The sequence below is a fragment of the Myotis davidii genome, unplaced genomic scaffold, assembly GCF_000327345.1.
Source record: "Myotis davidii unplaced genomic scaffold, ASM32734v1 scaffold247, whole genome shotgun sequence".
NCBI lineage: Eukaryota > Metazoa > Chordata > Mammalia > Chiroptera > Vespertilionidae > Myotis > Myotis davidii.
The window spans coordinates 3,471,763-3,489,155 of NW_006299593.1; the positions used below are offsets into that span (position 1 = coordinate 3,471,763).

Genomic DNA, 17,393 nt, shown 5'->3' on the forward strand with positions numbered 1-17,393 from the left:
TTTCTGGAAAAATACTCCATTATGTTGCTGCGGCAGCCTCTGCACTGAATCATTCACAAACTTGGTACGCTCCCAAACTGGAGGACAACCAAGCGTATACCTGTGTTTCGTTGAAATCCTTTACCCCGACACAGTAAACAATTGCACCAAGGTCTCGGGATCTGTTCGCCTGGGGCAAAGAGAGAAAAGGCATTAGAGAGAGAAGCAGGGGCAAACATACTCCTTCTGGATTAGTCAGACTAACTGCAATGATCAGGCATTTACTGAGCACCTACTTACTGTATGTCAAATGCCACAATGGAGAAGGTAATCCCTGTCCTCACAAAGCTTATACTCCAGTGAATGCCCCACTCTAACCTAATGCATTATGGACATGAGGGAAGTGATTAGTCTAATGGGAAGTGAGGAGAAAACCACATAAATAGAGTCTTTGAAAGACAAGGAGAAGAAAAGGAAACTGTAGGCTAGGGTAAGTCGTATGAAATAATCTGGGGAAATGATTATCTTTTCTATTTCTCTGATGAATTTTTTTGGCATACTTTTTCTTCCTCTGTGATGGCAGCATGGTATAATGGAAAGGATGTGGCCTTTGGAATCTGGTATACCTGGGATTGCCACTTGGCTTTGCTCTAGAAAGTGTGCCGGGGATTAAATGAGATAATAAGTGCAGAGCTCCTCACGCAAGGTCTAGGACGATGCAGATGCTCATAAATGTCAGTCCCCTTTAGAAATAAAGCCATTTCATCGCCATAGAACACATTGGTTTTATGGATGGGAATTATGGTCCATATTTGAGTAGGTGAACCCATGACCTTTTTTTAACAATTAAGTATGGAGAAGGCAACATAAAAAACAACATCCAGGTTTTGGCTTGATTTTTATATTTGATTTGTGAAAGGCTCTGATAATGGATTTCAAAGTTCTTCTGCATTTCAGAACAGAAAATAATAATTGGAAATCCTTAGTATATACAGTAGGTGCTTACTAAACAATCAATAGTAAAGATATATTAGGTGCTCAATATGTGCATATTGATTTGAGTTGTGTTCTTTCCCCCACTCTGTTAGTATGCAAACCCACTTGTGACTAATATTGAATTTTAGAAGGGACAGAAACACATCTTTTTTTCCTTCATGTTAGAAATATTTCTTGAGGCTTTCAGGATAAAACAAACTTTTAGACACAATATAGCCCCAGCCTTATCTGCAACAACTTCTGTGACACTTTTCCTCCAGTTGGACTTTATATAGAATTATCAAAAATGGGAAGGTTCATTTTCGTTATATATCTTGAATTTTATCTTTCTTTTTCAGAAACTCCCTTTCTATTGGTATTGGCACTCCAACTATTTTTCCAAGTCTGTATGTGCCATACCTAAAATTCTTTTCTACTAACCACTATTTTAATCATCTGACAACTATTATTTATTTTATATTCAGTTATTTCCTTATTAGGGTTTTTACTTCATTTGACTGTTGTGTGGCACCCAGATAAGACATTCTGCATTCCCATTACATAGTGTCGACTTTAGAGAATAGGAATTATATCCTTTCCCAAATGCTCAAGGGAGTGCCTGTCATATTTACTGTGTGTCTCCCATTGTGAATTATCCCAGTGTGGTTCCCACTGTAGGTGAGCAAAAGTGCTCACCTACATAATCTGATCATGCCCTTTGCCAGCAGAGGCTTCAACAAGCTGAACATGGTTACATGGTGAGGCCCATGAGGGCAGCTACTGTCTCACTTAACACTGAGTGAGTGAATGAATGAATGAATGAATGGATGAATATATACTTCTTGCTCACTAAGGAAGCTAAATTTAAATTAAATCATAGTCCAGAGCTTGAGGTAAGTGTAATGTTCTTATTAACTCCTCCCTGGGAGGCCAGAACCTCCCTCCCTCACTGCCTAATTGTGTTGCTTTCTAACTTGGCCTGAATAAGGCTTTGTCACTAATGAGGCTTTAATACATTCCCATGGTTAACTGGGTTCCTTGGGCCACTTACACATCTAGCTCTCACATCTACAACTTGAAAGGAAAGGCTTTCTTAAATATAAATGACTACTTTTTAATTTTTCAATAAATTCCCTTTTCTGAATCTCTTTATGCAAACTGAAAGTTTCATTTAAAGAGCATTCGTTCACTTGCTTTGAGGAGTATTTTATGAGAACACAAATAAAAGGAAAAAAGAAATATCAAAGGAGAGATTACAATTTACTTTGCCTCTAATTAATATTCAACTTTGGTTTATAGAGTGAGAATCTCAATGACTAATCCATTCTGCCAAGATTGGCTCTTACATATGTCAAGTAATTCTTTCCTCTCCGGTTTTTAGTAGAAAATATGAGGCAAATTTCAGAAAAAAAATGATTTTTGTTAAAAATGATAGTGTTTCAAAAGTGCTAGATCAATACAGTGCTTTCAATAAAATTATGCTAGATATATTTTACCCCTCCCAAACAGAGAGTAATATAGAAATATTTTAAAGAGGAAAAATATCTATTGTGTATATGACATGAAAATTCACTTTAAAAAACAAATTATTATTTTTTAAATGTATAAGACACGATTTTATCCAGGAGTTTTTTTTTAAATCAAGAGTAACTATCATTTTGGCCAAGTAGAAAGATTGCAGCCCACCTCAGAAGGAAGAAGCCCTTTTCCATGTCTGTTTAGACAGACACAGGCCGGACTGTCGCTTACCTCCCTCTCTGAATAGTAAAAGAGATCTTCATGGAGTTCTCCATCAGTCAGAGCAATGATGACGCTGGCTGTCCTGTATCCTGCTCAACACAACACAGACCGCTCAGTCCATCCTGCCACACCAAGGGGACCCTCTCTCAGCCCCGAGAGGCTGTCTCCTCTAAGCTCAACCACCCGAGGTCAATATCTTGAGAATCAGCAACTTCTCTTTTGGCACTGGGAGCAATTCCAACATGAAGAAGAGTGCCGAGACAGACTCTAGAGGGAATAGGCTTTGTTTCTGGGTTTCTCAGTCTTATCTTAAAACAATGGCTTGCCGAAACCGGTTTGGCTCAGTGGATAGAGCGTCAGCCTGCGGACTGAAAGGTCCCAGGTTCGATTCTGGTCAAGGGCATGTACCTGGGTTGCGGGCACATCCCCAGTAGGAGATGTGCAGGAGGCAGCTGATCGATGTTTCTAACTCTCTATTTCTCTCCCTTCCTCTCTGTAAAAAAAAATCAATAAAATATAAAACAAACAAACAAACAAAAAAACAGTGGCTAAATCTGGTGAAATGCTTTCTGGACTGAGCTAGGAATAACTCCAGTGACTCTTATTTCTGGGGACCAGCTCTACCACCTGGGCTGTTCAGGAGTCCTTCTCAGAGGCTGTAGCTGACACAAGCACCAGCCCTTGAAGAGCTGGGCAGAGTCCTGGTCATTGTGATTTACAAGCTGACTGAATCACAGCAGTTGGCAAAACCTACTAGAGTTCTTCCAGTAATTGTTAGGCATCTTAGTAACATTGCTGATGGTTGAAATACACTAACAAGTGTTGGTGTTGATGTTGGATCTGTTTTATTTGTTGTAGTTTCGAGTGAAATCAGAAGTGGACATCTCTACAGGCCTAGGGGAAAAATCCCCAATGCAATACTGAATCTTTTAAAAGAGATTTGCCTCAAGTAAAGAAAGGCTATTCATAAAAGACACTATCGTAATTGTAATAATAGCCAAAATAATAATAATAATAAATATTAGTTCTATGTGGTAGGCACTCTATTAAGTAAAATTTTTTGCCTTTTTTTTTCATTTAAATAAAGGAAATTTCAAACTGAACTGGTATCTTAATCTTAACACCATATCCAACCACAGTAATGAAGGGGCGAAGGGGCTTGGAGCCCAGAGAAGACATGAAAATTACAGTTGACATAAAAATCCAAGACTTTACTAACCCATCCAAGTATTTACTAATTTAATGAGTTCAACATGCAAAACTGTTCCCAGACATTGCAGACTGTGGCCCATAATGGGATCTAATTACTTTCATATCGCTTTTCTTGCCATCAACAGGATAGTAGTATTAGGCCTGGCACGTATCATCTTTCTAAGCATTCCTAATTCGTGCTGAAGTGTGTGTCCAAGGACTCTAGGCAATATCAAATATGTCTTTTGAAACAAGAGGCACTTTTCCAGAAGTAAACACAGAAAAAAGTTAACTAGCTCATCATGGTAGTTCACCAGATAGTCTTACCTTGACTGTTTTCATAATAAATCTGCTCGCTGGCCTGGAAAACACATGAAAGAGCCATTAGACAGACAGCCACTGTCTGCTCCTCCAAATCCAACATTGGGCAGTGGGCTCTGGTGTTGGGTACACAGTCATGGCCCAGTCTTGATTCTTCATGTGACCCACCCACGCTTCACACAGATATCCATGGGTCACCTTCATCTAAAGTCACCCTGACATGTAACCAATACACTTGTGAACATGGATCGATGTCTTACTTTGCATAGACTGGGATTTGTTCTCTTCAAGATTGACGTCACTGACATTCTGTCTCAATCACCGAAGCAACATGTAGAAGAGGTGACCGTGGGAATGGGAGCACTTGCATGTGGCGTGACTCCTGGCAGCCAAGCATCAGCCAACAAACCTTTCACCAGTGTCAGGGAAGGAGCAAGGAAATGTCCCTATTCTTTTGGATAGTGTTATCAGCGTCTAAGTTTATGGGGGAATTTTCTTACTCTCTTGCCATTGGGTGTTATTCATTCCTTCAATGCATGTGCCTCATCACCACCATCCTTAGGTGGGTGTTCCGTGTCACACTTTACATTTGGAGTTGAAAATTGTTATAAAATTACCCTTTGAAATCCTTCATGCATGTAAGTATCTCCTCCTGGCAGGACCTTCTGCAATTCCTCGAGGCCTTGACGAATCTGTTCTCTGAAATCCAAAGACACTCTATTAGTCCTATTAGAGCATTTTTTACTGTGCTGTGTACATGCGCATTAGTCTTTTTCTTATCTCTGTGGATAGTCTATACTGCCCCAATGGTCCCCCAAAAGCCTGTCAGGGGTAGAGTCTGTGTAGTACATCACCCATTTGGGGTCAGCCTTCAGCCATAGCATAGGATGAGTGAGATTTTAAAGATCCTCCTTCAGGAATATCCTCCATCTGCTCAAGAAAGTCTTCCATTTCTTTTATTAATTATTATTAATTTTAAAGAGAGAGGAATGGAGAGAGAGAGAGAGAGAGAGAGAGAGAGAGAGAGAGAGAGAGAGAGAGAAAGAGAGTTGTTGTTCCATCGTTTCCCCTAGTTATGCATTTACTGATTGGTTCCTGAATGTGTCCTGACCAGGGATCAACCTGCAACCTTGGCTATGGGAATGACACTCTATCCAACTGAGCTACCCAGGAAGGGCTTCTATTTCTTTAAATGGACAAAGTTTTCATTCTACATTGGAAATGAGCCTTAAAATGCAACTGCTCCTGAGGGGACACACAGCAACTTCAGCACCTTTATGTCAACATGCAAATGGCTCTTGTGAACCTGAAAGAGGCGGGTACCAAGAAACCAGGGCAAGGCCACCACAAGGACCACAGGTGGGAGGGGCAAGCGTCAGGCGTGAACTCTGCCACCCGCAGAGTTGGGCCAAAGGAAACCGTGTAGTCAGCTTTGAAAACAAAAGTCTAGGCAATCTCTGCTTTCCAGGACAACGGAGAGTGTTTTCTGTGGCTGAGGCCTGTGTTTTCTTACTCTGGTTGCTGGAGGTGGCCCTGGGGCAGGAAGAGGAAGTGGGTTAGGGCATTAGGAAAGGGTCTGACTGAAAGTGGGAAACATGAATGGTCTGGGGATCAAATGGAATCTTTGTGGACCATTCTCTCTGGGATGTAAGATATGTTCCTGTCTTCTAAATAGCCCCACACTGTAACGAAAGGGCAAGAAAGTGTGATTTCTGAAAAAACATTAGCCTTATTCATAAACTGTAAGCCTATGGAAAGTTTGAAATTACCTTCTTCTCACTGGGACCTCTTTAGTGACAGAGGGTGGAGGTGCACTATTTAAATGAGGAAGGGAAGCTTCTTTTGAGTAGGCAAAGAACCTAACATTTATTAGGCATCTACTATGTATAAGGTCCTACTCAAAGGTTTGTTTTCATCCTCACAATACCCATGCAAGGTGGGTAATATTGACCGCACATGATAGGTGAGACAAGTGGGGTTTAGAGATTAGATAGAAGATCAGAGACTTCAATTCAAACCTGTCTGACTTAAAAAGGCGTTCTATTCTGCCAAGCAGCCTGCTAGCACACAGCAGTGCTGGAGAAGTGGGAAGTTTTCAGTAACACTTGAATTACTGAAGAGCATTAGCAATTTCTAACACCATCCGAGTACTTAAAGTGTGCCAAGCTCTATTCGAAATACACCACACACAATAATTCACTTCTGCCTTATTAAAAATAGCTCTTTTTAATAGATAACACTGTTATTTCCATTCCACACAGAAGGAAACTGGGTCACAGAGAGGCTGAGGAACTTTCCCAAAGCCCTGTAAGACGGAGGTAGGATTAGAACCTAGAGACCCTGTTCTTAATAACCATGACAACTGTCTCTCTTTTGAGTGAATGAATGACATTTATTGCTGGTCTATTCCGGCAATTGCTTGGGAGGAAGTCTAATGCAAAATTAACCGTTTGTTAAAACTGATATAATGGAGTAGCCATGGCTGAGGTTGGAGGGTTTAAAAGACAAACCGAAAAGGGGTTAACCTGAGCTGGCCCCTGGCCTAGGCTACTGATGCTTCGCAGGTGAGATAGTGAAGTCCAGGTAGTTCAGATGCTGGGAAATGTACTGACTATTGTTTCATCGTCTCATCAGTGCCCAAATGTCAGACCACATGCCCAGTCGTGCAAGTCAAAAAACTGGAACCCTTCCTTGACCCTCTACCTTGGCTCTCCTCTCTCTTTACGCTTCCCTACATAATCTATCATCAAATTCCATTGGTTCTACTCTAAACCTATCATGAAACTTCTCTATCTCCTCTGCCAATGCCACGGTCTGAGCCACTATCATCTCTGGCTTAGACCACTGGGAAAGTCACTGGCTAGCTTTCGACTGCCCTCTTGCCCCTTTTGCATTCATTCTCCACATGGCTGCCGGAATGTTTCTAAAATATTGATCAAAACATGCTACTCACTCCCCTGCTCAAAACCCTTCAATAGCAGACAATTACACTTGGGATAAACCCCAAATCCTTGCCCTGGCCTTCGAGTGCCTACATGATGGCTCCTGTGCCTCCGGGACAGCGGCATGGGCACCACGCCACTCCCCTCTCTGCACTGGAGCCCCATGGGCTCTCCTAAGTTCCTCTCCAACAGACCCTTCCCACCTGCAGTCCTTGCTGGCCATGGGCTGGGGAGACTTTTTGCCTAGCTCTGCACCAGGCAAATTCTTCCCCAGCCTTCAGTCCCAACTTAAATGTCAATAGCTCCAAATAGCCTTGTTAGACTTCCCCAGTTCAAATTGGCTCCCTCAATTAAATTTGCTCACGGAACCCCAAACTTTTGCTTCATAGCACGTGGGACATTTTATAACATTTGATTGTGTAATTATTTGTTTAGGTTCCCCCCCCGCCCCCCCCTCCCCCCCCGTTTTGGACTTTAAACCCCTTGAGAACTGAGCCATGTCTGGTTTGGTCTCCACTATATCTTCTACATCTACTACAGTTCCTGGAACATTCTAGATATTCAACAAATATTTACTGAAGAGGTGAGCGGAGGGAACAGATGTCTCCACTTTAATCATCCCGTGAAGAGGTCAACCTTGGGGGCAGGGATTAGCTTCACTTGGCATGTGGAGGGAGGCCAGGCAGGGACTGACCTGGTAATGGACTTTAGGTGTGTGCCCATGAGTTGGTTCTAAACCATTCTCTGTGTTGTACTCCTTTACATTACCCAAGCATTTCAATAAATCCCACCAAAAGGCATAATTTAATTTCAACCCTTGTTGTTTAGTAATGAAAAAAGGCATATATTGGTGGTGTGGAAGGAAGGGCAAAGATTAGAGCAGTGTCCTCCACCAAGGCCACCATTGGGAGGGCAGAGGGAGGCCCTGGCAGCCATCTGGCCAAGAGCAGCTTTGTCCTTAATGGTTGGCAATTTTTTTTAAAAAATATATTTTATTGATTTTTTACAGAGAGGAAGGGAGAGAGATAGAGAGTTAGAAACATCGATGAGAGAGAAACATCGATCAGCCGCCTCCTGTACATCTCCTACTGGAGATGTGCCCGCAACCCAGGTATATGCCCTTGACCGGAATCGAACCTGGGACCTTTCAGTCCACAGGCCGACGCTCTATCCACTGAGCCAAACCGGTTTCGGCATAATGGTTGGCAATTTCATGAGGGTCATGGCAAGGACCAGGTAGTATGAGGGTGAGGCTGGGGTAGGAAAATCAGGGTTTGCTCTTGAGCACACAGCAGTGGTACCATGGAACCTTCAGAATCACTGGGGGACACTATGGGGAAGGGGGAGCTAGTTTCTGACACTTAGGGGGTAGGAGATTGGACATTAAAAGTAAATGTGAAAAAAAATATTGTGGTCTTACTCTTTGGCCATGGACTGGGCTATATTGGTAACACTAAAATTGGAATAGTGTGTTAAAACTGCAGCTTGAAAAAGAGGTTAAAAAAGGCATATTAGGGGAATGGAAAAGGCTCCTTGGCTTCACTGTCTTCTTTCCCTGCCAAATGAAGTCTGGGAACTGGGGTGTTTCCTCTAAGCCTATTTCCTTTTCTTTACAAGTATTTTCTTGAGCTTTCTATATTTTTGGTAGCAGAACAAGCAAAGGCTGGTTTGGAAACTGTCCTTATCCTTGATGCTTTGTGTCTGGCAAGATAAATTCACTATCCCAAGCAGTGATCACAACCTCCCAGATACCACCCTTACTTCTCCAAAGACCGAATGACTTATGCCCCACCACCCTGCGCCCTGCCCTGTCTCTAAGCACCCACAACATCAAAGCAAATGGAACAGATGGCTTCATGGGAATGGTGGGTCCATTTAAATTCTGGGACAATAAAACTATTAATAAAGGTCCATTTTTTAATGCTCTCTTAGAAATGAAAGAAATTGGGAGAGAGATCTGTTAAAGGGGGCGATAAGAACCTCTCTGAAGACTTGGTTTTTACCAAATGAAATGTTATCTTCCTGGGAAATAAGAGAGGCTGGGAATCCTAGGAAGACAGGCTGCTATTAAGAGTCTCCTGTTTTCCTTGGTGGTTTCACATGTCTGCCAGTGTTCTTACTTAGATGTTAAGGGTTCTCAGGACACATGTCTTGTATTCCTTTTCCAACCCCTGCAGCACTTAAGTATGGGCCTAGAGTAGGTTGTATGCTGTTGAATGAATGATTCCGGTTTGGGCACATTCATTAATCCATCCATTCTTTTCCACAACTATTTGATCATGCATTGTGCACCCAGCACTAGTCTGGTTTGTAGGGACGGGGGGTGGGGAGAAGTGGGATGGTGTCTGCTGGACTTTTAGTTGGCCCTGGGAGTTTTTCTACACTTCATGAAGATTACTTTTTGGGATTCCAGCTGTCTTGCAACATTTTCATATTTGCTGATGAAAGGACGAACACACATAAGCACATCAAGAAGCACTTCAATAATCACTTATCCCAAGTATCCCAGTGATGCTCCTACTGCAAAATCCTCCTTGGGGTTATGCAATGTCCACCACATTTTCAGTCTATAAAAACCACCCCCCTCAAATAACCCAACATCAGCTTTGCATTGTTGACTTCTTGCCTGCCATCAAAGAGCTCCTGTGGAATTGGACTTTCCCCAAAAGCCCTGCAGTTGTTGCCTTTGCAGCCTCAACTTATACAGTAAACACACAACACTGCTTATTACCACTAATGCTGCATTTGCATTTCCAGATGGCCTAGGACTCTGGTGTTGCCTCCCCAAAACATGAAGTGAACCAAACAAAAATGTAGATTGATTAAAGTCATGCTGCTGCTGCTACTTTTGGAGTCATGAAATTCCACAACCGACTATAATCATTTGTTTATAATGTATGTAAATCAGCCTCCTTGGCCTTTTTCCTAAGAATAGGCCAACATGATTAAAGACATGAAGGTACATATTGAACCAATGATCATTATATATATTCTCACCTGAAAATATGTTTGTATTCTCACCTGAGAATATGTTTATTAATTTTAGAAAAAGAAGAAGGGAGAGAGAGTGAAACATTGATGTGAGAAACATTGAGCGGTTGCCTCCCATAAGTGCCCCAACCAGTGGTTGAACCCCAAACCTTGGTATGTGCCCTGACTGGGAATCAACCTCGCAACCTTTTGGTGTATGGGATGATGCTCCAACCAACTCAGCCACTCACCCAGGGCTCTATACATTATTAAGTGAGGTATAATTTATATACAGTAACATGCAAAGATATTTATTCATTTCCTTTTTAATTGTTAAATTTATTCCTATAAAGTTATTTATAATATCCCTTTATGATATTTTAACTGTAGGATCGATAGTAACATCCTCTCTTTGGGTCCATATTAGCAATACCTTTATAGATTACAATATTCATCCTTATTTTATCATAGTCTACCATAAGTTAATACAGTAAAACCTCACTATAACGAACTAATTCGTCAGAGCCGAAGATCTGTTATATAATAAAGTTGGTTTTTCAAATGCGTACATTAAAAAATTGACAAATTAGCTTACCTGTTTTTACTTATTCAGACACATCTGTGTAATTAAAATTAAATATGTATGAAAAGTTTAATTACACAGAAAAGTTTTCTAGATGTGTTAGAGGAATGTTAAATTTATACTGAATAGGTTTAGTAAATGCATACATTCACCCATCACCACAAGTTACAAATGCACACAAATTGGGTGTGGCTTAGCACACTGTTAAAACTGCTGCAGAAAGTCATGCCAAGGGACAGAAAACCAATTTCCTGGTGCAATGCAGTGTGATCACGTGCTAATCATTTGCCAAACATTGTTTATGAGTGATGACTCTTGGATTTAAATATGTAGACTATAGTTGTAGGTATGTAATATTTATTTATGTTGATGAAATTACTAGTGTTTTTTTCCAACATATGGTGTATTTGCTAAAATATGCTAAAAATAGCAGTGAATTAATAAAAAATAACCCATTAATTTAATTATAAACAAATCTTGGTTACAAGCATTTTGAAAAATTAACAGGGTGTTAATTTTCACATATGACATACAGACCAGAAATTTTGTCCATTAAATTTGAAGTGTGTTAAATCAAAGTCTGCAAAATCGAGGATTTACTGTATTATAACACTTCTCATATAATGGAAAAAAGTTTTAATATTATACTTCCCCATAATCCTTTCTCATCCTTTGTGCTATGGCTGCCATATATTTTACTTCTATGTATGTAGTAAACTCCAAAACAGTGTTATTTGTCTTTTTATGAGAATCAGGAAATGACTATCATTTCTGTGACTCTTCCTTTTTTTTTTTTTTTGTAGATCTAGTTTATACCTGGTATCATTTTCCTTCAGCCTGAGGATTTATTTTCCTTTAGCATTTATTTTCTTGTAGTGCAGATTTATCGGTGATGATTCCCTTAGGGTTTTTTTCTCCCTTCTCTGAAAGTGTTTTCATCTTGCCTACAGTTTTAAGGATATTTTCACTGGATATAAAGTTCTAAGTTGACTTTGTTTCCCAAAGATATTAATCTTTTATTTTCTAGTCTGCATGTTTTGTTTTGGGTTTTTTTTCTCGTGAAAAATAAGTGATATTCATCATTGTTCCTTTGTTTGTAATATAACTTTTCTCCTTCCCATCTGACTGGTTTTAAGATGATCTCTTTATTCCGCTTTTCAGAAATTACTAAGATGTACTTAGATGATATTTTCATTGTATTTGTCCTGCTTGGAATTCTTTGAGCTTCTTGGATCTCTGTGTGGAACACCATGTTTGATATTCCAATTACACTTACATTTGACCACTTGATATTATCCCACAAATTATAGAACTGGTTCATACTCCCCACCTCCCGGTCTTTTCCATTTCTCTCTTTCAGTTTAGGTAATTTCTATTAACTTGTTTTTAAGTTCATTAATCCCCTTTCTGCTGATATTGTATTTTTCAGTTCCAGTTTTCACTTGGTTCTTTGAGATTTTTTTTTTCTGATTTCCCATGTCTTCCTACATTATATTCACCTTTTTTGTTGTTGTTAAATTCTTTAAAAAGTCTATAATAGTTGCTTTAAACTCTCTGTCTGCTACTTCCAATAATTGAGTCATCCATGGTTTGCTTCCATTGCCGTGTTTTTCTTGATTATGAGTCACATTTTCCTGCCTTTTCCCATGTTTTATAGTCACTTAATTTGTATTTCAGACATTATGTAGGAAACAAAGCAGTGGAGACTTAGGTGTAATATTGATTTGTTTTACTTACTTATTGCAGAGTGTAAGCTTTTTATCATGAGGGACTGATTATTTAGATCCTCCTTAAGTTAGACTGAGCTTGGGCTGGGCCACAGCTGTAATTAGAGTGTGTTTCCTGTTATTAACCCAACTCCCAGCCTTTTGCCTGTCCTACCCTTGTGGTCTGTTCAGTGTTTGAGCTGGGAGGTGGTTAAATACAGCTTCATAGATTTTTGCTTGACCTTTAGGTTTAACCTTGGCAGGAATCCAGAATCCAAGCAACACAAGAATTCACAAGATTATGCAATTTCTCTCTACTTTTCAGCAACTTCTCCCATGTTAATTTCTTGGAACAATGCAGAAAAGAGGTATGGGTGAGGCAGAAGAATTGCAACGCTGATAGATTTCTTTTTCATTCGGGGATCTTTCACATAATCCATCCCTCTGGCACACATTGTTGTCCTATGTTCAGCTGGCTTTTCCTCCTCTCTGCAGAGTCTCTGCTGAAGGCTGACCTACTTTTCCAACTGCCCATACCCAGACCAGGCATCCACCCCAAGAATGGAAGCTTCTAAAGATCTCTGCTCAGCTCTAAACAGCTCGTTTCTCTGTAATTCAGTTCATCAGTGCTTCCTCTGTCTACTAGCCCCATAGAAACATATGAATTTTATTTTGCCTGGACTTTTCTGGTTGACCATGGAAATGAAGGTTTTTTACATCCTAACTAGAAGCAGGCATACTGTAAAGTCTTTCTCTAAATGTTTGTAACTACACATTTGTCTCAAATCAGGAAGAAAATGCTACTGACTGACGACTGGCATATAAATACTAGAAGCCGAGTGCACGAAATCCGTGCACAGATATGGTCCCTAGGCCTGGCCAGAGATCAGGGTCCATCGGGCCTCCCTTCTGGCTGCCAGCTGGGGCCTCCCTTTCCCAGCTGCAGGCTCTCTGCCAGGGCCTTCTTTTGTTTCACGCCACCCTCTGTTGGTCAGCACACGTCATAGTGAGTGATAGAACTCCTGGTTGAACTCCCGTGGGGACACTTTGCATATTAGCTTTTTATATATATAGCTACTCAAGTATCTCTCACCTTAAAAAAATTAATCCTCGCCGAAACCGGTTTGGCTCAATGGATAGAGCATCGGCCTGTGGACTGAAGGGTCCCGGGTTCGATTCCGGTCAAGGGCATGTACCTGGGTTGCGGGCACATCCCCAGTGGGGAGTGTGCAGGAGGCAGCTAATTGATGTTTCTCTCTCATTGATGTTTCTAACTCTCTATCTCTCTCCCTTCCTCTCTGTGAAAAATCAATAAAAATATATATATAAAAAAGAAATTAATCCTCTCTGACCCCATATCTCCCTCCAGCTATTGACCAAGTTATTTGTGTTCCTCTTCATTACACAACTTCTTGAAAGAGTACTCACTTTTGCACCCCACTGTCTTTCCTGGTGGAGAAGTTCTTCAAATGTGGAGTGATCTTTGGCTATCTTTCATAGTGAATGAGCGAGATTATAAGATTTGTTAGAAGCTCTGAATGCATGTAGGAACATGCTAATTGGTTGATGACCAGCTTTTGTCCACAAGCTTTTTTGTGGAGCATATATAACTTTTTCCCTCTCAGAGATATTTGTTTCTATAGACAATTAGTTTTCAAACTCTTTCCTTGGGTGTTCGGTCTGGAATTGACAAGGAGGAGAGCTGAAAGTCACAATGTTTATTATGCAGATGTCTCCATAAACTCCCATGTCTGGTGTCCGCTGTAAAACCACTCTTATTTAATTTTGCCAGAGAATATACTACAGAAAGGGTAGTTTTCCGAACATAGTGGAGATGGGTGGTTCTGAAGGTTGAATACCCTCCCCAGATAAACTTGTAAACAATATTCCAGTTTTTATCAAGTAGTCCTTCGTTGACTTTTACAGTATCTGTACCTTCAGTTGTTGAGCTTTCTGAGGTTCTGGAAGGCTTCTCTTACCTTCTTCTGCAAGACTGTATCTGACTCCTCTCCACACTGCTTACATTATTTCCCACTCTGATGTCTTCTTCCTCTCCCCAGATACAGTGCTTTGTGGTTGGACTATTTCTTAGAGTCCTCAATAATGGGCTCTGTGGTTTTGTTTCACAGTCTCTTGGTTTGGGGTGCTCTTTGTGAGACAAAGGGCCAAAAATGTCTCTACCTTTCATTTTAAAATTGAAATCCTTCACCTTTTAACCTATTCTGCTCTGCCTTTTGTCTCCACAACCCTGCTGAATCTGCTTTTGCCAAGGTCACCAGTGATCTCCCCATTGCCAATCCATAGTCACTTCTCTGGATTCAGTACTCAAAGCCTTATGGTAACAGACACAGTTAACCTGTCCCTCAATTTAAAATGCTTTTCTTCTTTTGATTTCCATTACAGGATATTCTTTCCAACTTCCTCATCTGTTGTTCTTCCTCATATTTCTGTGTAGGCTTTTTCTTCTAGGTAATCTCTTTCTTTCCAAGACTTCAGTGCCATTCAATGGCTCATGGACTTTGGAGGAAGAGAGACTTGGAATTTAATTCTAGTCCTGCCACTTCCTAGGGATTTCAACTTCAGAGTTCTCAAGTATAAAATGAAGGCCTGAACTGTTAAGATCTACCAGCTCCCTTCCAGCTCAGAATGGTGCATCAGATTGTATATGGGGACCAAAGGGAGAGTAGAAACAGAACGTGGGTATCAGCTGGGAAGTGGAGAGGCCACTTGGAAGATAGGAGTAGTTCACCATGTGACACGGGGTCAAGTGCAAACCAGTAACTGAACTTCATGAAGAGGAGCCCATCAAGTAATTTCCAAAGGTTGCATCCTAAGCTGGCATAAAGGACAATGTGATTAATTTGTCCAAACTCCTCTTTATACAACTATATTTTGATTGGTTACTCATTTGTACAGTGGTTTTCACCATGCATTTCCTACAGCACCACTTGGCTTCTGAAACAAATTCCTGTAAGATATTCCCCATCACTAACATTTTCCCCCAGTTGAACCATATTTTGCAGGAGATGGAAGTGGTAGAAAGTGGGTTCTATAGCCAGGGTTGCCTAAATTTATAGCTCTCCCCCCTCCCCCCCCCCCCCCCTAAGAACCTTCAGTTTCATGCTCTTCTTAGTTCAGTAGGGACTGGGTCTCTCCTGGAGCTGATGACATATAAAATGTTCAGGTTCATATAGGTGAGCTCAGTACTACTGACCACAATGAGTGTTTGGAGGGGCATAGGATAGAGTGGCACTCTGCCAAGTCCCGTGAACAGAGACTGTGGACCCATTATCTTAGATGAAAGCAGAAAGTGGATAGCCCTAGGGCAGATGATCTGTTTTGGTCAGATTACACCATTTTAGTATAGGCTGGCAGTTCTCTCCAAAAGACTTCCCTACCAGCCTTTGGAGCAATATTGGGCTGCAGGTGGGAGTAGATAGATATACACTAGGTCCGTACCAAATAATCCAGCCCACAAGTCATATGTGGACACAGTCTGAGAAGAAGTGTTGGGAATCATACAAGACACTGGGAGAACGTCAGGCAATGACAACTCTGATAAACCACTAGTGGGAGTATAAATTGGTGCAGCCCCTTTGGAGAATAACTAAATCACGCCCAATGAAGTTACATATTCACATATTGTAAGACCTAGCAATTCAATCCCTAGAATTAACATAAAGAAATTCTTGCTTCTTACTCCCTCAGGAGACAGGTACAAGAATGTTCATTGGAGCCTTGTTTATAACAGCAAAGAAATTAGAAGCAAACTAACTGTATGAATAAGAGAACAAATAAGTATATGATGGTACATTATTATAATAGAATACCCAATGCACAATAATTTAAATGAATCAAATGCAGCTACATGTATCTATGTAGAAAAAGTCTCAGAAACATAATGTTTAGCATAAAAAAGCAAGTTCAAGAAAAATACAATATGACCATTAATGATAAAATCTAATATGAAAAATATATACTGTATTGGTCACAGTTGTATAAAAATATACAACATCCATTAAAATGATAAACTCAAAATTCAGGATAGTGATTGCCTCTGATGCGAAAAGAGAAAGGGGAGTATATACAGGGCATGTTAATATCTGTAAATTTTATTTCAGTAGCATTGTGGTGGATAATAACTGCTCATTATCCTTTGTACACTTTTGTTGCATGCAAATAATTGTTAATTAAAAAAATCGTTGAGGGTGAGAAGCAAAGGCTAAACCTGCAGTTCATGAAGAGGCAGCGTTAAATCTAAGATTCAAATCCACCCTGGGGTTGAGTTAGGTGAGGGACATGTGTGAACCCACCTGATGTTGGCCAATTGTGGAAATGATTTTGTTTGGGTCACAGAAAATCTATTAGTTTTGGCTGGGTAGCTTCAGAACTCTACCTACCAATTTTTGGTTCTGTTGGCTACTTCTGCAGTTTGCCTTGCTGGCTTCATCCAGAGAAGAATATTTTTGAACCTTGCTCTGTCAACTTTTAGCCTTTAAATGTATTTTCCACATGAGAGATAGTAGGTGAGGAAGGGAGGCAACATTTCCGGAGTCTCTATGCTGTGCCAGGGTCTCTGCTGGGCACTTTTTATGCGATAATTAACAAAAGTGTCCCAATGCCACCGTATGATTGGCATTACTATCTTGGTCGTACATATGAAAAAACAGATTCAGGGGAGTGCAGTAATGTGGAGCCCAGACTGGAACCCAGACTGGTCCTGGCACAAACCCTGCATGGTTTCTATTATATCTGTGGTGTCCAAAGTAGGCATAGGGCACTGTGCTATACACAAAGATAAAGGAAACCTATCTAATATACATAGACATCTATCTATCTATCTATCTATCTATCTATCTATCTGTGTAATATTTATTTATAAACATAGGTGTTCCATGTACCAATGTGCCAATATGTGTTATTTCATTTTAATATTTTTTAACTTAGAGGATGGCCTTTGGTGTCAGAATATCTAGGTTTCAATCC

The 17,393-nt window shown here is 40.5% G+C and overlaps 1 protein-coding gene across 1 annotated transcript in view; it reads right to left on the bottom strand.

Moving 5' to 3' along the window:
- The window catches only part of ANTXR1 (anthrax toxin receptor 1), a 218,443-nt gene that overhangs the window by 159,420 nt on the left and 41,630 nt on the right, over window positions 1-17,393 (bottom strand). Inside the window, exons 4-7 of the mRNA XM_015571469.1 lie at window positions 4,824-4,905; window positions 4,213-4,246; window positions 2,704-2,783; window positions 101-169 (exon numbers count right to left, since the gene is read on the bottom strand). Coding sequence (XP_015426955.1) covers window positions 101-169; window positions 2,704-2,783; window positions 4,213-4,246; window positions 4,824-4,905 — 265 coding nt within the window. The remainder of the gene's footprint in view (window positions 1-100; window positions 170-2,703; window positions 2,784-4,212; window positions 4,247-4,823; window positions 4,906-17,393) is intronic.